This window comes from Engystomops pustulosus, chromosome 2 (assembly GCF_040894005.1).
Source record: "Engystomops pustulosus chromosome 2, aEngPut4.maternal, whole genome shotgun sequence".
Taxonomy (NCBI): Eukaryota; Metazoa; Chordata; class Amphibia; order Anura; family Leptodactylidae; genus Engystomops; species Engystomops pustulosus.
The window spans coordinates 150,544,528-150,570,233 of NC_092412.1; the positions used below are offsets into that span (position 1 = coordinate 150,544,528).

The following is a 25,706-nucleotide window of genomic DNA, read 5'->3' on the forward strand; positions in this document are numbered from 1 at the left end:
TCAGCAGAGAGATGGATCCCATGGGGAGAAAGAAGATCTTCCAATTGTGCTTGTGTGGGGATTCTTTAATACTGTTAACATAGTAAAAATACCTGGAATCATGTAAATACCATTTACAGCTTTACACAACATGCCCTTAGTAGAGACACATATAGAATTCATGGAGCAGTGGCTGAAGCAGCATATAAAATGTGTGTATTACCTGGCTGCCAGGTCTTAAGGAAGATGTATGCCTTTATGACTGTTCAGCATAGACTTCCCTTCTGCAGATCACATCATTATGTGCTGCTTTCAGCTCTTTCTGTATGTGCAGCTTCAGCAGATTATGTATCACAGAGGAAATGACCCCCGTGAACAACATCATGGATATCCGCACCCCGCCTGCTGGTTCTCATTCCTATCCGCTCCCACACCGCTGGAACATTGCACCTTGTAGTCATCTATTTGCACTGCATTTATCTCAACTAATAGGCTTTCTCTGCTGTTTCATACTGCATGACCTGGAAATCTTTGTCTAACAAAGTAATATGGAGTAGATTATAATCCTATAACATTTTGGCAAACATTTATAAATTGTGTTGCAAAGTGTATCATTTTATGTCCTGATAAAAATAGTGCATATTCATTAAATAGGAATTTATAAACTGCTTCACGGATGTTAAAATGTTGTTTTAGGCTACATTCACATCGCGTTTTAGGGCGTATTTCTGAAAAATGTGGTGACAGATTCCCTAATTAGTCCCCTATGCACATAGGATTTGCGATTATTTTCCCCCTGGCCGTGGAGGGGCATGAAAGAGCAGAGTGGACCGCTGCAGGGAGTTCTTGCTCCACTCCTGCGCGTTACCTGTAGTCTGCAGCAGGAACTGGTGCAGGTTATAGCAAAACTCTATGCCAGACAGGACCTGGAGTAGGATTTCGACCAATGTTACCGCTTCACGGATTTATCACAATGCCAGAGCCTTTTGATATTTCCGGTGGGGTGGGGGAAAACAACCTATTCAATCAGCAGCAGCCAGTGGTTGGTGTTTCCTCCCAGAGTGTTTGATCAGCAGAGGCCAAGATGTTGCATCCGTCCCCATGGACCCCAGTGGCCTCTGCTGAGGATATGCATCGATCAGCAAGATAGAGCAGGATGGTGTTTCTCACAGTATGCGATTCGGCATACATGCTTAAAGCTTTTGTGGCGTTTAAGCTGAATGTATCCATAAAATGAGGTGTGCATGTAGCCTTATTGATAAGTGACAGGGATATTTTGGGGAATATGACTTCTCTGAAGTTGCTCTTTATTTGTTGAATATAATTGGAGTACTATTCAGCACAGACAAAGGAGACTATGACTAGTCTGTGATAATGGATTTGGTCACACTTATAAGAAGCACTTTCATGGGGTTTTGCCAGGCTGTGGCCTGTCTAGGATCCAGACACCTGGCTGGATGTATTAATGTACCCTCTACGCTAGTTACATTTGTTGTACTCTGCTGCATGTATATGGCACCCGCTGTTGATGGGATTAGATTTCTGTCTCTAGTTCATGTGAGAATTAATCTGCTTAACCCAATCAGTGCCGGGATGCCCTGGAATAGCTCTGGTAATGAGAATTTGCTGAACTTTATTAGGAGCAGTACAGGAGGATAGAATAAGCAAGTCTGGATTTCTGCTTCTCTTGTTGTTGCAATTGTAAAGGGTAAGAGGGGATTTGATGATGTTCTGAGGAAAGACTAGAAGAATCTGGAAATCATTACACAGCCCAGAAAATAGTTCAGAGCCCATTGACCTTTCTTCTAAATCTCTGATACCTGAATCAACACTTTTCTTTTTGGCATTTCCTGTGTATTGGATTTCTTTTTGGCATTTCCTGTGTTTGTGTTTTTACAGGTCACATCAATCATTGATGAAAGCTTACATTCCTCTAGCACCTCTCATCTCTTCACCAGTAGAGACTGCCATACACACAGTGAATTTCTGGCTTATGGGCGTGCCAATACTGTGTTGGCAGGCAATCTGGGCCTTCATAAGATCACCTCCAAAATATAGCATATAGATCTATAGGGAATTATATTGAGATATGAAGTAACACTATGAGGGGCATTCATAAATTGTGGTGCTTTTTCTTGATGCAATTATGTGGTAATTTACACTAGGATGTCGCAAGGGCTTAATGAATTGGCGCATGATCGAAAAGTTTCTGTACTTTTTCCACATGAAAAGTGTCAGGATTACTAAGCTGCGCCCAAATTGAGCAACTAAACAAAAAGGTGGGAATGTTGGAAAAGCACCTGTAGTGTGACGCCAACTCAAGGCTGAAATTCAATACTGAATGCACCCCGAGTTTGAGGTGGGTTAATGGTGCCATATAGTAGTCCAGAGATCCTCAGTATGGTTAGGTGCTGATGAAAACTTCAAACCAGTTCTATCAAGTGGACACAACAAACAATAGAGACAGCACATTGCGTCTGTGTAGTCCATAGTTTGAGACTCTCTCCACTTTAGCATAAAAAGAAAACACTGTAAATGTAAAATATACAGTTACTGTTCCTATGGGCAAGAACTTTGTATCCTTTCCACATTATTCTGTTATTATTTAAGCATTCTTTGTTTAGCTTCATGTATACCCCCTCATAGAATGAGTTCCCGCTATTTCACATTATGTGCCACATCTCGGTTTCCATGGCACTAATCTCTGAAATAAGTAAAGTCTATTGTACCATCCAATCTTCTATAGTAGGAAACCCTTTGAAGAGCCTAATATACAATGTGTAATAGTATCTTCACATAATCTGTATTAATATAATCAGAATGGCTAAGATGTTTAATAGATATTTAATAAAATTTGTAACATTTCAACTAGATTGATACTTCTACAATATACAGTACTACTTGTTGGTAAGTGACTTATACAGGATATCTACACATCTGTCATATATGAGAAAAAATAAATTTTAATACAGTGTATGATTATTTGCCCTGGGATTAGTGTTTGATATTTACATTGGAATCTATGTGATCATTCCCTGCTTTGCTATAGAGAGGACACATTATAGTGCCAAAGGCTCATAATAGTCAAACAGTGAAATTGTTTCAAGAAGAAAGTCTGGTGGGGGATCATTCCACAATTTTCATTGTGGTTAAGTGAATAGCTGGTAATGTAGTGGATGGTCTCTTTTCTGAGAGTAGCTTTCCACTGTGGCTAACCACCCTAGGGGTTCCCTGGAGGAAGATTCTGACATATAAATATAGAGACTACCCATTTTAAATCCTATTGCAAACATTGACTACAAAGATGTATCCATACAAGTGGATCTTTATGTGTGGTTTTAAGTTCTTTGTGTAAGAAGACCATTATACTACTATTGTACTTGTTAGAGTGAGAGTAATATCATCCAAAATATATATGCTTCCATTCAGGGTCGAAAATTGAACTCCATAATTAATATGAAGACTTTGTAGAAGACTTTTAAGAAATGTGTGCGCCACATTCGTGTCGTAGGCGACCGTTTTGTGGCACGGCTGCAATATTCCTCATGCAATACAAATTTCTGCTCTGAAATGGGTGTTCCGGTACTCAGTCAGACCGTTCGCCACATTTATCATGCAGAATCCGGTAGAAATGTTTTGCACACCCTGGGGCGCATTTACTTACCCGGCTGCTGGAGTTCACAGAAAGCACATTGTCCGACGATATTGTACTGTGCCCTGATTCACTATGCTACTCCTCTCCCTAGTAGCTACTTTAAAAAATGTACATATCCCCTGATTAAAGTTTTCTTAAAGATAGCCGGGACGTGAGGATTAGCCCAAAAAAGGGCTGTCCTCACATCCCGTTCAACCACCTACCACCCTATGTACCTTTATAGGTAGAATCATGGTGGTAGGTTCCCTTTAAGTCCTACATATGGGGAATAGAGCACGCACAGTTCTCAGAGATTTTATAGGCTCCCACCTGTCCAAATGTCATATAAATAGAAGAGTATATACATTCATATTGGAACCTCTGATACACAAAAATTGAGGCAGTAGCCAATCCACTTCTTTCTTTCTTTTTCGTCTTGCGGTTGATTTCCTTTAAGGCGCCAATGTAATAGATTTTTCAGGTAGTACAGACTTGTCCGTATATGGCAAGTCCGTACTACTGGCTATTTACTGTCCCCCACAGGGGTCTGCCACCTACCACCTTAGGCGAAATCATCATCCCACCTCCTGCGCTGCTTCCATTCACAGAGCAATCCTACAGCTTATGAAGAATGATCACACATTTTATTAAGTCTCTAGTCCATCATAATCCTGGGCAGTAAATGAAAAACATATGGAAGTGAATCCGTAATGTAGACATGATGATTAAGTAATTGGTATCTTCTGACTGATCAGAAGCAGAACGTAAAGAGAAAAATGAAAGAGACCTACTACAGGGAGATTTATCTTTCACACATTTTTATTGGTTTCCAAAGTTTTTAAGAAATAAAGGTGATCAGCATGGTAATAGAATATTCAAGAAACAAGTAGAAGAAAAAAAATGGTATTTGTTTTTAGATGCTTGTAAATGAGTGTCTCTGTGTGATTCCAATAAAGATAAATATGTGGCAGATGCCAGTAGAGGTTCCTAATTATATTGTTAGATGGGTTCCTTGAGTGCATACTCGGTTGGGACTTTTGGTCACTGGGTGCACATGGTTTGAAAACCTTTAACCTCCCAATGACTATAGATGTCAGCTGGGACAGGTCCGGAGTCTACAGCAACTTATTTCAGAATCGCTGCAGTTTCTCCTGCTCCCGCGCTGATCGCAGGAGCAGGTCTCCAGCTGTCAGAGACAGCCAGGGACTCTAGGGGAAAGGTTGAAGCAATTTATTACGGTTTCTGCCTTCCTTATTCTTTACTGCTTAGCGTAGAAGTAGTGCTTTGCAGTGAATACAGGAACTGGCAGTGCCACCATTCTAGAGTCCTGGCAGTTGTTTGATCACCGGATCTACAAGGGTTAAACAGAGCTGCTGATCAAACCCAGTACATCTCTGACCCAGACATCTGCCCTCACATGGGGGTTGTTTCCCCCTGTAAAAAAGATTGTGTTTTATGAACTCATGTGGGACATACAAAGTAAAGACACACACAACATATTAATAAATATTTAGAAATATACATTTATATTTCCTAATAAACTAGAAAAAAAACAGCTACATCGCAATGTTCACCAATTTTGCCCGAGGCTTTAAATAATATAAAACACCCGACACAAAAAAAGGAAAAAAAGAATTCATGTATAATGTTCATTCTGAGTTCATTTGAAAATTGAAAAATATATATACTGTACATTACAAAAAAGCCTTTTTCCACTTTTTGTAAATTTAACCCTTAAAAGAAATAACAATTTTTAAAAAATCTTTAAACTTTAGTTACCTGTTAACTAGTTAAGCTTTAACCCCTTAGCGCTCTACGACATACTAGTACTGTGCGTGCTTCCGCGATTAACGCTCAGTGCAGTACCAGTATGGCGCTGAGCTGATGCTGGTTCGGCTCTACATCAGCATGTGGGGTAGATTACCGCTGACATCCCCGTGTAACATCTGCGGTCAGAGTGGGCTCCGATCGCGGGTGTTTAACCCGTTAAATGCTCTGGTCAGCGCATTTAACTTACCTTTGGGGAGTATTTCCCCCACTATTGCCCCCCCCCATCCCCCGGTGCCGTTTTCGGGGGTGCTGATCATTGCTATGGCAACATAATTATTAGGCTATTCAGTGAACAGAAAAAAAAAAAAGTTAAAAATCCAGTACAGAATTGATGCTTTTCTACTCCTGACCTCAAAAAAAAGTTCATAAATTTTCACCAATAGAAGATTCCAACCCCAAAAGGCTAACACTGGAAAAAGCATCTCATCCCGCAAACAAAATGCCATCACATGGCCCCAATAATGAAAAAGCTAAAATTTTATTGCCTACAAAAGGGACCAAAGAGGAAACTAAAATTCTGGCAGCTGCAGGGTGCTCCTTTACTTCTGCATTTTCTCTTTTTATCTTTTGGAAATGTGTAAATTTTAGGGCTAAATGAACGTATAACCGACAAAATTTGACCATTCTAAATTTCACCTCCATTTTGATGTAATTACTATCAAGATCTCAAGGGGTTAACAATCTTCCTAAAAGCTGTTTCTGATAGTTTGAGTGGTGCAGATTTGAAAATGGGTTGATTATATAGGGGGTTTTAATACTAAATATTTAAAATTTCATTCAAAACAGTATTTGTCCCCAAAATAGTCAATTCTGAAAATACGGAAAATCGATATACAGGCGGTCCCCTACTTAAGAACACTCGACTTACAAACGACCCCCTAGTTACAAACGGACCTCTGGATATTGGTAATTTACTGTACTTTAGTCCTAGGCTACAATAAACAGCTGTAACAGTTATCACAGGTGTCTGTAATGGATCTTTAGTGTTAATCCTGATTCTTATGACAACCCAAAATTTTTAAAATCCAATTGTCACAGAGACCAAAAAAGTTCTGTCTGGGTTTACAATGATAAAATATACAGTTCTGACTTACATACAAATTCAACTTAAGAACAAACCTACAGACCCTATCTTGTATGTAACCCGGGGACTGCCTGTACAGTATTTGTAAACCTCGCAACATCAAAATAAGTTACCCAGACATTTCAAAAATGATGAAAATGTAAAATAGACAGATGGGAAATGTTATTCAGCAACTTATTTAGGTGGTAAATCTATCTGCCTGAAAACGCAATGATTTTGAATTTCGAAAATGGCAAATTTTTCAAAAAATTCATCATTTTTTTTCTTTTTTTTCTGTAAATAAACGCAAAACGTACGCAGCCAAAAAAAAAAGCCCTTAAACCGCTACATAGAAACATTTCCTAAAAATGTCTTGGTCAGATAAGCCTTTTCAGGTTTTGTTAAGGGAACAAAACTTTTAAAAGGGCAGTCTAACAAGTTATCAGGCGTTATCAAGACTTTTTTTGAGTGACCATCCTTCAAGGCAAGTGAAAAGGGGATCATTTACAGTATAAAAGAGCCCTAGAAAAGTTGGTGTGAAATTTTGCAATAGATATCGCAACCATATAACAGTACAGTCTACATCAGACACATAATACCAAAGCAGCTGGACACATAACCATGTAAAGTGACAACATAACAATGCCAGTGCAAATATATAATTATAAACAGTACCAGCCAGACTGAATATTGGAGCAAGGGCCAAAAAGCAAACACGCCACCACAGAACCCAGACGTGTGCTTTTTCAAGGGGTAAAAATAAGTCTTCAGGAGAGTGCTGCCTCAGTCCCAATCGTATACACTGCACACTGAACAAATCAGGCATCTCAAGGACCCCTTTGCCTCATGATGTTAAAAAGAGAACTGAACTTTGGCAAATGTACACAAACCACAATCCTTCTGGGAATATATTCTAGAGCACCAAACTCAAGCTCTTTGACATATAGTCCAGGGTTCTGCTTATAGACACATGAGCCTTAAAAACATTAGGGAACTTGAGAGAACTGCAGTGCACGAAACTTGTCATAGACATGTGTAAGAATCTGACAGATGGATAAAAAAAACATATGAGGGAGCAATTGTTGCCAAATCTTGGGCAAACAAGACTTAGAGATGGTGTGACTAATCCTGCTTGTATTGTACATGTATGTGGACATGCTATTAAAATATTCTACAGATGTTGTTGCTTTTGGGGCCATATTATTAATTAATCCAGTGAATGGCTACTAAAGAAACCTTCCAGCCTCCAGAGTTATCTTCCTGTTTCTCAAGTCTACCCCTTCATGAGTATATTTATATTCAGTCTAAAACTTTAGTTTGTGGAAACCTCTGATTTACTGTGAGGTACTAAATGGACCATTTTGGCAATGGTATATCATTGTATTATTTTATTTGTATGATGTGTAAAGCACTGCTGAATATGATTGCGCTGTGTAAAGTAAGATTTATTATTTTTATTAGAAGTTTGTTAATTTCTCTTCTCTTATAGGCTCAACGATGGCGTAAGGAATTTGAAGATGAAAAACCAATTGATCTAGAAGGTTCTGGAGATGATGATTTCCTTGATGAGGATGATACAGATGATATTTATTCTGGATCAGGATCTGGTGGTAAATTTCAAGGCTATACAATTTAATATATTTTATATATTGTATTTTTTATATTGAGTAGTTGAAACTAATGCATAGGGACATCATCCATAGAGTTGCATTTGAAGTGAGATGTAAAATAGTTATTTAAATCAGTAGTTTAGCACTAAAGTTAAACCTTCCCAATCTGATCATGCACCAACCTTCTGAATAGTCGGTTATTATGGACCTGGACGAAGGGTCATCAGTTATAGTGAAGGGGACATTCTGTGCTGGGAGAGCTTGACTTAAATGCTAAACTCTTCCTCCTCGCCTTTATACAACCGATTTTCAGGATGTTAAGCTGCTTGATAGCATACTGGTATTGGTTTATTAGGTCACTTTCTTCTGACAGGTTCCCTTTAACCGGTTCGTGACCGCCCGCCGTGTATTCAAGGCGGCGGTCGGGTTGCGCTGCATGGAGAGGGCTCACGGGCTGAGCCCTCTCCATAGCCGGTAAGTCTTTGCTGCATATTGTTTACCGGTGCTAGATGTTATCGATGTTACCGATCGCGGGTGTTATCACAGCGATGACTGCCGGCAAAGCTGCCGGCAGCCTCAAAAAGATAGCGGCGCATGGGCGCGCCATCTTACCTGGGATCGACGCTCCCCGTGACGTCATTGGGGAGCGGCAATCCGTCCTCATGGTAGCCTCGGGTCTTCCGGAGACCCGAGGCTATTTCGTTTTAACCCCTTCATTACAATGTGCTGATAAACATTACACATTAGGTATCGACGCGTCTGAAAATGCCCAATCTATCAAAATATGATAACGGTTTTTCAATGCGTTTAACCCCGTAACGGAAAATAGCGCCCAAAGTCGAAAATGGCACTTTTTTGCCATTTTGAAAAATATAAAAAAATGTATAAAAAGTAAGGTCGTCCAGTCCTAAAAATGATATCATTGAAAATATTATCAAATCTCGCAAAAAATGACACCACCCACAGCTCCGTACACCAAAGTATAAAAAAATTATTAGCGCCAGAAGTTGGCAAAATCAAAAAAAAAAATTTTGTACAGGAGGTTTTAATTTTTGTAAATGTATGAAAACATTATAAAACCTATACAAATTTGGTATCCCCTTAATCGTACCAACCCAAAGAATAAAGTAGACATGTCATTTGGGGCGCACAGTGAAAGACGTAATATCCAAGCCCACAAGAAAATGGCGCAAATGCGTTTTTTCACCATTTTCACTGCATTTGGAATTTTTTTACTGCTTCAGAGTACATGGCATGGAATATTTAATACCATCACTATGAAGTGCAATTTGTGACGCAGAAAACAAGCCGCCACACAGCTCTTTACGTGTAAAAATAAAAAAGTTATAGATTTTTGAAGGTGGGGAGTGAAAAATGGACATGAAAAAACAGGAAAGGGCCCGGTCCTTAACCGGTTAAATACTTAAATGTTGACTAACACCAGGTTTCTATTATGTCTTCACAATCTATATGTATTGCAAATTGCACTACATTGCCTTCTGACTACTGAACCCACTAGAAACAAAGAAAATTTTCTTGGCATAAACTGGGCACCTGAAATATCATTTCAAGTAATAATTTAATGGATTACTTAGCTAGTGCTTCTCAGCTAGTGCTGTGTTGGAATCTATGCATTTGTCAAATTAGATAGCATTACATTAGGACTATTGCAGTTGTGGGCATCACATCCAATTCTCTGACACAAGCGCCATCTGCCAGCTGTAGTTAGGGCGCCTTGGCAAATATAGTTTCTTCTATTGTTGGAATGCACCATTACTATATTTCTACCAGTGGAAGGGAAAGTCATTTTACTGTTTCTTATTCTGTGTATGCAGTCAACTCAAGTACATTGTATTCACTTAAACTATTTTCCTTTTGTGCAGGTAAATGTAAGCTCATTACTAGCATACGTTCTGGTAAACCAATCCTGACAACTGTGCAGTGGGGGAGTGAAGGGCATCGCATATGAGCGCTGGATAGAACTTGCTATCCATGTTTATTAACATTTATTTCATTACACAAAAATACTGGTTTACTCTGCTTCCAAAGCGTGGGGCTAAAAGTGAACATGTCACCGTGAAAATGCTAAGTAGGAAGAGCTGAGCAGATTGAGATTGATATGTATATATATTATATGTAGTTTGTGGGAATAATTCCTTTATTTATATAGCTGATTCCGCAGCGCGCCAAATCAGACCATCGTACTAGTTCCCCGTTTTTTCAGCAGATTTTTTGGTAAAGGTAACTTTACAGCTCACTTATGTATTGATTATAATGTCATCAAGTGCATCCTCCTGTTTTCTTAGCTGCTCTTCATTTATTTTCAGTTGCTTTATTTCTAATATAAGTATGATATAAAATAATCACTGTGTTTGTCTGTTTTTAAGACTTCGAGATGGAGTCTAGGCTGGATTTTGGGGTTAGATTCACTACAGAAACGCCCATTTCACCTCCTACAGCCACGGCACTAAAACCAGCACCTACGGTTGACACAATTGGTCCCATACAGACAACTTGGCTTCCTCCCACAACAGAAGCAACTTTAGTGCAACGACACCACCCATGGGTTCTTCCTGAAGCACCAGAAACACCATCCATAACTGTTGCACCAACACCAACTATTGCTACCAAAGAAGAAGCAACTACTGCTGCTGTAACCACTGCAACAGTCAGAACAACTGAGGTACGCCGGCTACAGCCTGTGATTATAGAGTCCACTTTAACAACACTGATGCCTTCTACTACAGAAGAAGAAGGGAAGCAATGGGATAATAGTATGGAAATTATTGGTACCACTCCAGACCAAGGAAGCACCCAGCAGTGGCCTACTGAGGATGATGGAACATTACAGACACCTGTAGCAGAAGAAAGTGAAATTGAGGATTTGGAAAAGGTTACAGCCACTCCACAACCACAGGTAAGGATCTAGGAAACATGAAATGGACTTTGTACATGGTGAGAAAATCAAAGGCCACGTGGCTATTTCAGCTGTCAGTGAGGGAGCTGGTAACATTACCTTCACAACCAAACTGGTTCTCTCACACAATCCCTAAATGAGAAAGAGTATTTGATACATTGAGAGTATTTTAATCATTTGGGCTGATGTAATGAGGAAGTCAATCATTTTCATCCAGACATCAGCAAATTGAGAGATACAAGTAAGGGATATGAAATGTTATACTTTTTGTGTTTCGCTGACAGACAGATACCTGGGAGGTGACCAGAGATTCTGTTCATGATGGTGATGTAGAGATGCCAGCAATTGGAGGCCCAAGTGGTGACTTTGAGATCCGAGAAGAGGAAGAAGCATCTCAGACGCAGCCACCCACAGTTCCTGACCTTGGTAATGAAGTTTTACCACCTACCACAACCCCCACTGATCATGGTCGAGGAAGAAAATTAGATACTAGTCTTATTGACAACACCATAGATTCTGGGAATACCCTGGCACAGATGCCTCAGAAGAATATCCTGGAAAGAAGAGAAGTGTTAATAGGTGAGTGACTACTTACAGTCTGTGCACACACTTATTTCCTTACTATCTACACAAATTGACAGTGTTAAAAATGGTATTGTAAGTATTGTTTGCTTCGTCATTTTACATTTATAATGCTATTGTATACTATGGTATTTACAGGGTTAGTCAAAAGTCTCAGGACACTCTTTAATTTCAGAAATGAAAGGGAAAATGAAAGATCTGAATACCCAAGCAAGTAATAAGTGAGAGACCTTTTAGGCGGTGGAACATGGATGTCATCTTGAAAGCTGCTTTATTGGATAGAGGGAAAGTTATTTATATAGTAAGTTGGTCACGTAGCAAATCAAGAATTGTCAGAAATCAATTGCCACATGCAGATTTGCAATTTAATTTCTGGTTCAAAAGATATCAACAAAGACAGTTGCAACAACTGGGAACAACATATTTGTTGTCCATGGTGCTGGACACACGGCTTAAGGTATTGGATCCATTTGTTAAAAAACCTGCATGAGAATCTATGGAGAAACCCTGTGTTGAAAACAACAAGACATATTGCACAAAATGGTGACCACATTTTGAACATAACCTAAAAGAAAGTTTCCTCACCATTACTTGCTGGGTTATTCAGCTACGTCCTTTTCCCCTTTGTTCCTGAAATAAAAAGGGTATCCTAGGACTTTTCAATCACCCTGTATACAATGTTGGTCTACTTAAGTTGTGTACAACCTTTACAGAGGGCTGCATTGTCATACTGATCTAGTTACACTAGGGGTAGCACTAGTAACTAGCACCCTAGATGCTTCAATATCCACAGTACAGCACAAAACGGCACTTTAGAAATAACAAATACTACAGGACAGCTATAGAAACCAAACCAGGAACTTAATACTGCATTCAGACAATAACTAATAAAGACACCAGACCAGGCAATGAATAAATCTACAGACCAAAGACCAAATAGTATATGATAATACAGACTAGATAGTAAACAAGCAATTTTAGAGAAGGCAAATAATGAAAATACAGGAGACCCCCAGAGCAGACAGCTAGCACTGTTAACCCCCAGAGCAGAAAGCAAATACTACAGACACCCAGAGAAATGGCAAAAACTCCCATACTCACCTCTCCTTGTTCCCCCAGTTAAGCTTCCTTCTCTGCTATCAGTGTGTGCAGCACTGAAACCCGCAAGAGCCATGATGTCAACACATTGCGCTTACCGGCCTCTGCTACTGATAGACACAGCAGAAGCTCAATAATAATGCAGGGAGCAGACAGATATCTGCAGCATCATTGTATGCAGCTCTATCTGCATCTCCCCACTCCCGGAAAGAGCCCAAACACTGTATGATTTCATAGGAATTACGTTTCCTCAGCCAGGGAAATCATTTAGATGCCATCTAAAGAGTTTACCGCAGACTCATCAGCTCCCTGCACTCTGCTAGCATAATACTAGCAGCAGGTAGGGAGCCTGGCAGGAGAGCAGGGAACTGCCTATTCATGTCCTAATAGGATTTTGGAACAATGTGAAGTTCTGTAGAGCCAAGGGACTAATTGTAAAACTTTTCAACGGTTATTCTTGTACTGAATTTTTAAAGGATTGAGATTTCAGTTGTTTTCTCCAATGGAGCTCAGATCCTCATCTGAGCGTTCAGGCCGTGCGATCTGGGCAGCATGCGTTGCGAGTGTGATACGGGTTCATCGTATCACACTTGCAAGTGCGGAATGGGCCTAAGGCTTTATATCTCATCTCCTGCATTTCAGACACTCTTACTATATATAGACCATCTGATCTTCATCTTTCTTGTACATGACAACATAGTTACATCAAGGATATGATTTAATGACATATGATTCCCAGCATTCTGGAAAAAATATAAAACCAGTTGCAACTATTCAAGAAAAAAAGGAATTTTTAAAGAGGTTTTCAGAAATTTTGAGGAAAAAAACAGGAAACAATTTTAAGTGTACAGATTCTACGGATCCCCCTTCCAGCCTCGTGATCTATTTACCAATGCACCCAGCTGGGACAGAAGTCTGGGCTGAAGTCATGGGACCTACTGTTGGCCAATAAGTGGTCCTAGTGTACCATGGTGACATGACCAGTGCCCACAGACTGATGGGCAGCCGTGGATGACTGCTGACACTTGATTGCTGGGAGTATTGGTGAACAGGTGACAGGATTAATACTGGAATAGGGAGCCGAAGCAGGGTAAGTAAAATTGCAATTTTTACGTCTGCCTGTAAATATTGTTATGAATAAGTCCACAATGATGATCAGCTACTTTTATTAAAAAAGTTTTAATGTAACCCTTGAATTTTCTCTGCTTTTCTAGCGGTCATAGTAGGAGGAGTGGTTGGAGCTCTTTTTGCTGCATTTCTTGTGATGCTACTCATTTACCGCATGAAAAAGAAAGATGAAGGGAGTTACGCCCTAGAGGAGCCCAAACCGGCCAGCGTTTCCTATCAAAAACCGGACAATCATGAGGAGTTTTATGCATAGTAGGGGGAATGTGTCCTTCTTCCCCTTTTTCCAGTTCTGATGATCAATGAGCCTGTGGACGGATCTTCCTTTCATGGCATCCATGTTCAGAGACTCTGGATGTGGGCACTTTCTTCATTTTAAGTCACAACTACCTTAAGTGTGGTCACATGCAATGTGACAAGATCTGGACCTCTCACTGCTCTTTGGAAACAAAGAATATTCCTCCTGTGGGATTTCTACACCATCCATTCCTCTTTGCATTTGTACACTGTCAATGGCCACCGCTGCCAGGTGCTTCCTTGAGGGTTCTTTTATGATGCTTGACTGATAATGTTGTGGCCATCACGTATCAGATGCAGGACCCACAAAAGCACAAGTGATACCTTTTACTTCAACTTATATTGCAGTATTGGCATTTACAAGGAAATATTTTCTGCAGCCCGGGAGGGTTTTTTATAATAATATTTCCAAAGTAGGAAGTTTATGTACTTGCTAATAGGAGTTTGGAATGTTGTATAAAAATCCTATACATATATCTTTATATGAAACCTATACAAATTTCTTTCTAGTCCGACCACAGGCTCCGCCACTTAGCTGTAAATACGATCTTGTGTAAATTAAGAAATTTTAGGGAGTCTTAATAGGGAAAAAAAAAACTTTTTTAAACATTTAAGCAAAACATTCTCCAGCAAATTTGATGGGGAAAAACAAGCCTAAAATAGGGATTCGTCTAATATGGTACTGTGGTGAAGGGTTGTGATTGCTGTTTTGGTGAAATGTGGTGCCATAAAAAGGGACTTAGTCCACATGATCACGCCTCGACGGTTGGAAACCACATAAGGTACAATTCTCTTTGCGATGGCTGCTCTTATCCTGGTTAGTTGTGAACGGTAACCTCTGCATTATTTACTTAGCGGTGTAAAAGGGTCATTAAAAACCACACGGTAAGTGTCCACAGCTAAGGGATATATATATACACAGATATATACACCCACCACCTGTTTAATTGGAAGCTATCATGAACCTGGACATGCTGAGCAGTTTTATTCCAGAAACAGAGATACAGTTGTGAGAAAAAGGCATAAACTGGCCATAAACATGGGATATGCGTTTTCAGACCACAGTTATCCCTCCTGATCCTTCCATATATAGGTATGCTCAGCTTGGCCAGGTTTGCATACATTCTAAACAGAGAGCGATGGTAGATAGCAGCGAAATACATTTCTATCATATATCATCAGAACAACATGTCCAACTGCTCACTGCCCTCAGGGGCTAGCCAAAACATGTTACATTGTTGGCCAGTTCCACAACCTTCATTGAGTTTGGTTAGAATACATGTAACGTGTATGGCCAGCCTTAGAAAAGATGTGTGCGACTTGTGGATTTCCAGCTACATGTAGTCATGGCACGTGTAACTATGTAAGAAATGGAAAGCTACAGGACTGGAGGCCACCACTTTGAGCAAATTCTAATATTCTAATATGCTCAATATATCATTTGTTTTCATTTCTTAATTTTGTTCTGTCAAAGTCAGTCTTGTACAAACCTCTGAGTAAATGAAATGGAGCTCCAAAGAAGGGAAACATGAGGCCTTATTTCCTTTCCCAAATGTACCTGATAAAATGACAAAAGGCTTTTATGACTGGGACATAAAGCAGGACATACAAGATGAACATCATATCCAAAAATGGAATTTCTTTCAACCAAACTGAATGTAATTCCTGTGGCAGTCTATGTGTGTGCTATTTTCCCTGGAGAGACCGAATGTAATATGTCAAAGGGTATTCTGTGCATATACAGCAATTCTCTGCAATGGAAAACACTCCACGTCTAGAACTTTCTAGAATGGAAAATCTTGACAGATCCATATCAAAACCTGCAAGAATCTGTACATTACTCTGCCAGTCAACCTGCAGTTACAATGTGAGTGCATTTCTTACAAAGCATCTGTTGTAAGTGGTAAAATAATTTCTAGAATGGGTTGGGTACTGGGGTTATACTGTAATAGAGCATTTTTTGTATGTACAGTATGTAATTCACTAGGATTTTAGCATTAAAATCTGCTTATTAAAGTCTGTCCTGAATGTCTCCCATAGCACAGACTTTAAAGCCAAAAGCTAAGGCAACATGAGCAACAAAGAAACAAAAATGACTCACTCACAAATAAAACTATACCTTTGCCAATGATCTTAAGCAATGTTGCAGTTAATGTATCTTAATAATTTTATAATTATTTCAGTGCTGTATCCATTAAGGAAATAAAACTTCAAAGATTTGATTTTTTTATTTTCTTGTCATTTTTCACAATAATGGTCATACCTCAGTTATATTATAATTTTTTTAGCCAACACCCAAAGTTTCTGAACACACAGAATAGATGTAAATCTTTCCTTACCTTATCTCATTGTAGTCTTCTTGCCTGATTTTGACATAAAATAAATGATGAAAAAAATGAGATATGAACTGGCCCTAATTTACAAAGTGTTTATTGAAAAATGTTTGTTTTAATCTTGTATATAATAAAATCAATGCATTCTTTATGCCGAGAAATACCAGCAATCCTCTAAACAGGAAAGCCTCTACACTCTACAGATACAGAATAGTAAGTCAAAGGAGTCTTACGTTGGGTCACCAAGAGGTCTAGAGTTCAGTTCTTCGATTCCTAAGTGAAAGCAGATAAATAGAATACTGCCTCTCAAGACGCCATGAAGAAATGTCTTCTACTTTCTGGAGCCACATTTGTAGGTAGGTAGGTAGGTGGGATCCAGATCTCTCCACATTGCTGGGATACAAGAATGGGCTTTGACCAAATGGACCTCTTTGAGACTGGTGTCACTCAGATGGAGCCAGAAAAACTCAGCATTGTGAGGTTTGTGAATAAGTTAGAAATAATCCAATACTCTCCATGTAGCCTGTATGATCTGAGAGCTCAATACAGCATGTATAAATGTGACTTCCTCAATTGGGCATCTCCAACAGATAGTCGAAACTGAGGGAGGGGTGGGGGAGTGGGGACATAGTGTGGAGTTTGGCATTTATAGGAGGCCTGCTGGAAGTGGCTTGATATCGAGGAGCTGTAAGTGAATTTTGCATAGGTAAGGACAACTTTGAGTCCAGCTCCCCTTTTCATTTGAAGAGTAAGGGACACCAAAAACATAAATCTTGAAAACTAACCCGCTCTCCCTTAGAACAAAAGTACTTAAAGGAGGAAAAGGTTCTAGAAAGGTGGTAGGATCCAGAAGCAAATGTAGGAAGTGATTTGGGGTGAGTTCTAGAAGCACAATAGATACAGTAGGCTTTATCTTAATGATGAGTACTGCCCAAAGCAAGTCGGTTGCCCGGTTACATCAAGTTATCCCCTATACACAGGATAGGGGATAACTTGCTAATTGGTAGGGGTCCGAATACTAAACCCCTGATGGATCATGAGAACAGGGATATGTTGCACCCCAAATGAATAAAGCGGCAGGTCGGAAATGACAAGGACTGCACTCACCTCCTACAGCACCCTAGCAATAAATTTAGAAAATGTACTATAATACATTTCTAAACCTATATTACTTGTCCAAAGTAACAGCTTCATAGGAATTAACTTAAAGTGGTTTGAGATTTTCTCAATTTCCTGATAGCAAGACCCTTCAAAATGTACAATTGTAGGAACATTATGGGGAACCCACCCACTGGTATCCTAGTGTTTATACAATATCCTATGGGGGATGGTGCAGCAATTGAATACTTCTGCCTGTCAGGGACAACACTGTGATGATGTATTCTCAGCTTATGCTGGGCAGGACAAGGCTGAAGCAGTGCATAATTAGGGTAAGAGGAGAGCATTATTATCATAATTTTATAATAGTTTTTTTAACAAAACCAATTAGTTCAGGGATTAAACAAGATACATTCCTACATCAATGTAGCTACAGAATTCTCGAGGTATGTTTGGTTCACAATGCATAAAAACAAATGGTAGATTTCCTTTAACATACAGTATTGTGATGTTGTTGAGATAAGTGTTGTGAATTTTGCTGTGGACTTACATAGTTATTATTCTGGAAAGGTAACAACTGTATCTATTAGGACAGGGAGCTGATATCACAGTAAGAAAAGAATTCACGCTACATACATATCTGCATCATCTTCCCCTAGTTCTCTTACAGGAGGCGCAGTAACATTGACTGGGAAATAAGGCTGAGAGCTAATTAACAGCTCATGCAATTAGCCGCATGTCAGCCTGCCAGGGGCTAATTAACTGGTTTGGAAAATTACCACAAGAAGTGTTGGAGAGAAAATAAACTTTATTCAGGATCTGTATAGATAGTGTTGATTGTCTGCAGCAGATCCATTCACTATAATTGTGAAGTCATTCGAATCGATTATGTTTCAAGAAATGTTCCTTTCAAGTTCACAGGCTTTAAAATGCTCTACAGCTTCCTTATCAGTCTATTCTGTGGAGCATGGTGTCTGATCTCAGTATTACTTGTCATTTATTCATCTAAATGTAAATTCTAAGCTCATGAGTCTACTGATACATATGTGTATGCATAAAAAATAAGTTAGCAGACCAGTACTCATTACCAAGCCCAAAATCATTAGAGTTTTAGCTTAAAGGAAATCTACTATAAAAATCCATCATGCTAATATAGATTCATCACTCACATATAGATCCAGGCATTGTGACTGTGGTAATATTGTTATATTTGCTATTCATGGCCTCCTTCCTTCTAAAATCAATGTTTAAATTTATGCTCATGAGTGAGAAGAACTGGGGGGGGGGGGCGTTACCAAAGCTTGTCTCTGCAGTAGCTTTACAGGCTGTTACACTGTGCTAATGGGCTACAGTACTTTCCCTCTCCTGTGTGCTGAAAGTTGAAACTTTCTCTGCTGGCCCACACAGGTTCATTAGTATAATTGTAATACTTGATTTTAGAAGGGAGAAAGCCATAGATAACAAATTTACACAAACTTTCCCCACAGCACTTTATAAATCTTTAATATATCAATGCCATTATTAATGAGAGGGCTGTACAGACTATATCTCTGAGGCTACGTGTGGTGCGCTCTCTGTGACAGAGCACTGTGATGTCATCATTGGAGTTGGAGCAGCAACAGTAGGAGGATGCCATGGGAGTGTGGGAAAAGTAAGTGTCTTTTTTATTTTATGTATAAACTCATCATAGGGGGCATTGTATGCAATTATTCATTATTGTGGGTACTGTATGTACTAATTGTAAGGAGCACTATATGCCCTAATTTATTGTAGGGGGTACTGCATATACACTGGAGATCAAAATCAGAGAACAACACACAATTTCTTAAATGTCAAGGCCATTGTGTAGTCCTATATGAATATATCCTAACATGAGTAAAATAGCAGAATGTTTACTTATTTATTTCTTGAATGACCTAAAGCACAGAATAAAATGTAAATGAAAAGGAATCCTGATCAAAATTAGAGAACACTTTCAGATACCTGCAAACTATCAGGCACCTGCTGCTAATGTCCTTAATTATCTGACAAACGCTATTTAGTTCCCAGTCTGTGATTTCTAAAACATTGCATTTTAACAATATCATAACTTCATTCAAGTCCCCAAAGAGGGCTGCTCACCTGAAAGACAAATGCAATAGAGGACAGGATAATGCAGAGAATCTCCATAGGTAATCGTTTCAACATTGCAGCTGAAATTGCTCGCCAGTTCTACACTGAACATGGTATGGATCTGACTTGTCATACATAGTCACAACCTTTAAGAGCATATGGAAAGAAAGCTCAACCTCTAATTAGCAAATAGAATCAAATGGCTAGGCTAGACTCTCCTTTGCTGAGGAGCATGTTGTATGCATGTTGAGGCAAAGTGATCAACAGTTCATTTTAGTGATGAAAGCAAGTTTAATTTATTTGGGTCTCATGGGAAACATTATGTTTGTCAACAAACTAGGGAAAGACTGAACCCAAAGTGTGTAAAGAACTCAGTGACAGGTGGTGGAGGAAATATCCTGGTTTGGGAAATGTTTTCTGGAACTCTTACACAGCTACATGGCATAGTGAATGGAAGTATGTATCAGAACCTTCTTCAGCAACACATAGTTCCTTCCTTGAATTCATCACCCAATCGGCCAGCAATTTTCAGGCACTGAAATATTCTCTGTCACACATTAAAACAGTTAAAGCTGATTTTTGAAATAGAAATGACCAGCCCTGAGTCCTGCTCTAAACTGAATGAATATTCTCTGGAAAAACCTTGCTGACAAAATTGTGGCAGATTTCTGGGTCTGTATTTCTTGACGAAATCAGGTCCTGTACTGCAGGTCCTTCTGTGGTATATCTGGATGGAGCCTAGTCTTGGTGCTGTATTTCTGGACACTGTCAGGTTCTGCTGCTGTATTTCTATACAGAGTCTGGTTCTGGTACTGTATTTATGTAGGTACACAGTCCTTCCAAAGGAAGAAGTTGTTACTGGGGGACAACTTCATGGCACATGGTATAGCTGCACCTCTATTGATGGCTTATGTGACAGTCTACGTATCCAAGCTATCTTATGCTATATATAGAATTTGTCAGAGTTTATTAAAAATGTAGAGGTGGCATGGGGGAGGGGTTAAAAAATAAGCGTGTACTTACCTTCACCGACGCTCCTGTTGTATGCCGGTGCCGTGCCCCTGTTTGTATACTGTTTGCTCTGAAAACTTCCACCCGCCTGGGCTGGGATAGGGAGCAGGTCCAACTTAAAGGAAAGAAACCAGAAATGATACAAAATAGGGAACAGAATGATAATCACCGTACAATGTATGTGATCCACTGCACTCTCAGACGCTATAGAGATATGTGAACATTCTGCACTAAAGCCAGGCCTGGTATGATTGCCCTTGTGTGACTGATGTTTAAACCTTTCAGAACCAAGCTTGTGAACCTTTGCTTGTATTTCTTTTGCATTGTGTTATAACAATACTTGAGAAATAAATTGAGAATAATACCAGATGATTCATTATTAATACAACAATCCTTGCTCAGTATATGCAGTAATACATCATTAACTAGCCAGAGCGTAGTTATACACAATACTTCATTCATTAACAGCTTAAATAAAATATACAGAGCGCCCTCTCCTGCTAACTTGTGAGATTTTTACTCAATTTGGTACCTCTAACTTAGGTTCCTGTAGCTGTGCTGTTTTTGTTATCTGTATACTTACATGATTTTACTATTTTTGTCAATCATTTATGTATTGCTTGTTTTGCTTTATGAAGCAATAATTTTTATGAGGTAAATGTTTAATGTTGGTACTAAGAGCAGTCATTTTGAGCTTCGGTGAGGATAGCAGTAATCTTCAGGGAAAATACTGGCATGGAAAATGTCTTCCCTGTGATTACAACTTTATGTATGTAACCCCTGTCACCAGCAGAGAAGGTTTATTATTCACCCTGCTACCATGCGTACTGTATGCACCATCTATCTGGCTGTATTAGCCCTTCCTATTTTTAGCCTGGTGATCACCGGTTTCCAAAAAAACACAGGATGTAACTGGGGTTCATATGCCATGAGGAAATGTAAAACATTATACTCCTTTCTCATTAATATATCCTTTGTATTTAAAAGTTTTAAGAAATCCTAAGGTAAAAATAACACAAAATAATCCTTATGTATTACAAAAATAAAATATATATTTATTTCAATATCCAAAATTAAAAAAAACATGTTGACCCATTCAAGACTCAGCCCTCTTTTATTTTTTGCATTTCTGTTTATAGCTCCCCTAAATCCAAAAGCCTTAACTTTTTTTATTTTTCTTTTTATGCCCATTTGATAATTTTTTATTCAAATATTTATGGATGGAAAAATGGTGAAAATTGGCAATTCGGACATTTTGGGGCTATTTTCCATTATGATGTTAATGGAAGGTGTCAGGATCAATGGATCCTCCGGACCACCACGGGAGGTGGTACTAGCCAATACCTGGGACCGGAGTCTGGCGGCACCTGGTCTTCACCAGAGCCCGCCGCAAAGCAGGTTGGACTTGCTGAGGCAGTGTACCAGCGGGTCGTTCCACAGGTGTGACTAACCCGCGGTGGCAGCCAAGGTCGAGGTACCTTAGCGGAAGACAGTCTCGTGGTCAGGTCCAGGCACAGGGTCAGGGAAGGAGGCAGAGATGCAATGTCAAGTCCAATCTGGGGTCAGCAACGGGAGGTCCAGACAGATGGGAACGGGAACTCAGGAACACACGGGAACAGGAATGCAGGATACACGGGAACACACAGGAACGCAGGAATACCGCTGGGGAGCTTTGCCTAAGGCATAGGATCAGGGTTTGCAGGAAGAGGCATCGTGTGCCCGGTATCCTGCATGTGTCGCTGTTCCCTGCTCAGGTCCGCTGGAGTTCACCTTCTTCCCGGTGTATGTGAGTGCATTGTCTTGCGAAACAATTTTAAATCCTGCGCTCAGTCCGAATCAGTTGGGTTGTCCGATGGCCGCTCCCCCGATTTCTGTCGCATGAAAGCCGGCGCCGGTGCGCCAAAATCCGATTGCGTGCACCAAAAACCCCTGTTAAATGCAGCGTAAAATGGAAATAATCAGGAAACCCAATGAAATGCAGTCCGCGGATCCTTAGTAAGTGTGCCCCAGTGTATATGAAGTGGACTCTTCATACATTTGCTGCTGCACCATGACATTGGAGAACATCATCATGCAGCAAGGGGTTAATGTAAACCATCAGGTGTTTTTGTTTGCAGAGTTAAAAAAAAAAGATTCAGTAATTAAGCAAGGTACAGGACTACTGTTTCCATTCAAATTTTCTGGACTATTCACTTCAGCAAAAAAAAAAAAAAAATCATCTGCAAAGGATAAGTAATACTTTTAAACAGTGCCGTGGAATTGATAGGGTACTAAAACCCCATCAGTGCAAACATCCTCATGTTTTATAAGTTTTTTTTTTCAGACCAATAAACTTCTATTGGCTTTATGTGATCTGCATCTGTTAAAAAAATAGGACATGTTTCATAATTTTTTCCACGGACAACAGATCAGTGAAAATACAAGCCAATGTGAAAACACCCACAGGAGCCTGGCCTTTCTTCGGTGGGTGTAGACACCAGAGTGGCTGGCATATGCTGCCTTGGGCACACTATGGTCACAGTGCTTGGTGCTTAGGACCAGAGGATGGGCCTACAGCCTGGCAGGTCTACAGCAGGTGGAGTGTGCAAGAAAAGTAGAGGGAGAAGCTGAGGAAGGAGGTTTCGCCCTGGGGCAACCCCTGAGGTATATATAGGAGTCCCTGGATGATGGATGGGGAAGGCCATGGTGGTGATACAGCCTGATCCAGGGATTACTAGGAGGCACATTGTGTAAATTAACTTACAGTTCTTTATTTAACTTCAAACAGAAGGCAACTGCCAAACATCAGCAGCAGGCTGGATGGCTGATGGAGATAGATGGTCCACAGGAAGGTTTACTCAAAGACTGGTAGTAACTTCAGGCTGGGCTGGTAAAGATGGAGCTGAGACCAGATGTTGGACCTCTGCTCTGGGGCTTAAGTCTCCTGACTGCCCTGGGTACTAGGCAGTGGCCTGAGGCACCTCTGCTTCCTGATAGTGAGCCTGAATGGCAGATCTACTGGAGCTGCAACCTGGACCTGCTTCTCTCTGTACTGACTAATATCCAAGATCATGTGCTCCTGCCCACCAGGAATTTATATACTCCCATGGTCAGGTGGTAGCACCTTCAATCAGCTTCCAGCTTTCTTCACAATAGTATAGAGATTCTTATTGGACAACAACATTTCAAATTGTTAACTCTTGCCTTACCAGGCAGTGGCTACAGCGGCAATCACAAAGTTCTCCAGTACTTAGAGACCTCCTAGAGAGGTGATCAGTCTCCCTAACAGCTCCTAACATGGAGCAGGCACTATTCACAACAACCACCTTGCCTATGCTTTGGCAGGGGTGTTGCACATCCAAGGAAATCACTGAACCACAGACGTGAAAGAGCCCTAAATATTGTCTTCTTATTGAGTTGGCAGTAGGTTTTCCTGCATGCCATACTATTAGTATGTTCTTGTTGCTCTTGAAAGCTCTAGCAGCCTTTATGTAATTTGAAGCATTAACTGTTTGATGCTCTTACACAATTTACCTTTTTTTTCTAGAAGGATTGGATTGAATTACAACCCTTTCTACCAAGACTACAAGTTACCAACTCTTTGCATGAATTTATTACAAGATTTTGTGTTAGTGCCTCAATGACAACTACAATGGGATGTAGCCTATATCTGTTATGTCCTGGATAATATTGCTGCTTAATATGCACACATTAATTTGATTTAATTAGAGCGTGTAATCCTGAAACTAAGGAGCTTTAAATGATCATTCAACAGAAATTAATTATTAACGGTTCCTCAAGGATTATTGTAACAAGCATGGCTAGTGGAGTCTAACAACATGACATCATGGCTAAAAGGCCAGTGTCACAACACATTACTCAAGCAGATAGATGAACCATCATTAACCCCTTCAGGACGTTGCCAGTTTATAGCTTAAGGCTAAGCCCAATTTTTGTATTCTGACTTGCGTCGCTTTATATGGTTATAACTTTTAAACACTTTTACTCATCAAAGCGATTTTGAGACAGTTTTTTCATCACATGTTATACTTCATTTTAGTGGTAAATTTTGGCTGATAAGTTTTGTGTTTATTTATAAAAAAAAAATAAACATTTATTAATTTATTGATATAAAAAAAATCTAAATTATCTTGTTTTCTGGCAGATACCTGTTTTATCACCTAAATTAGTTGCTGAATAACATTTGTATGTCTGCTTTACATTTTCAGAAATTTTGGAATGTCTGGATAATGTATTGGTGCTTACAAATTGAACATCAATTTTCTGTATTTTCAAGGAGATTTCAGAATTGACTTTTTTGGTGATCTTATTGCTTTTAAAAATTTAAATATATAATATCATTTTCAAATCTGCACCCCTCAAACTATTAGAAACAGCTTTTAGTAAGATTGTTAACCCCTTGAGATCTTTATAGTAATTGAATCAAAATGGAGGTGAAATTTAGAATGGTCCGATTTTGTTGGTAATACGTTCATTTAGCCCTAAATGTACATGTTCACAAAAGATAACAAGAGAAAACCCATCTTAAAATGTGTTATGAAGTAAGGAGAGACCCCACATGTGAACGTTACTTGTTGTAGGGGGGCACAGGGAGGCGCAGAAGAGAGTGACGGCCATGCATTAGGTAGTTTTGCCTTATAGAATTTAGTGGTTTTTAGTTGTTTTATGGTGCACTTTTTTGAGTTTTGGGGTGGCTATGCCCTGTTGCTGAAAATCTATACATTTTTTGTGGGGGGTTGTAGAAAAAACGCTGTAATTGATTTTCAACTTTTTTTTTTTTGGTGTTCACCATATACCATAAGTAATTTGTTAGGTTTATTGAAAAGCTTAGTACAATTGTATGATACCAAATTTCTACATTTTTGTTTTCGTTTATCTAATTTTGTACAATAAACCCTCATGTGGGGAAAATAATGTGGCTATAATGTTTGCAACACCATTTTCCAAGTAGCATAACTCTTTTAATTTTTGTTCTTTATAGCTCGATGAGATTTTTACCACAGTACCATTTTTGTAC

At 39.5% G+C, this 25,706-nt stretch overlaps 1 protein-coding gene across 1 annotated transcript in view; it reads left to right on the forward strand.

The window, feature by feature from the left end:
- LOC140118682 (syndecan-3-like) overlaps window positions 1-16,357 on the forward strand; it is a 55,696-nt gene extending 39,339 nt beyond the window's left edge. Inside the window, exons 2-5 of the mRNA XM_072136880.1 lie at window positions 7,996-8,116; window positions 10,504-11,033; window positions 11,318-11,612; window positions 13,928-16,357. Of these exons, the coding sequence (XP_071992981.1) occupies window positions 7,996-8,116; window positions 10,504-11,033; window positions 11,318-11,612; window positions 13,928-14,094 (1,113 nt within the window). The 3' untranslated portion in view covers window positions 14,095-16,357. The remainder of the gene's footprint in view (window positions 1-7,995; window positions 8,117-10,503; window positions 11,034-11,317; window positions 11,613-13,927) is intronic.
- The last annotated feature ends 9,349 nt before the right edge of the window (window positions 16,358-25,706 follow it).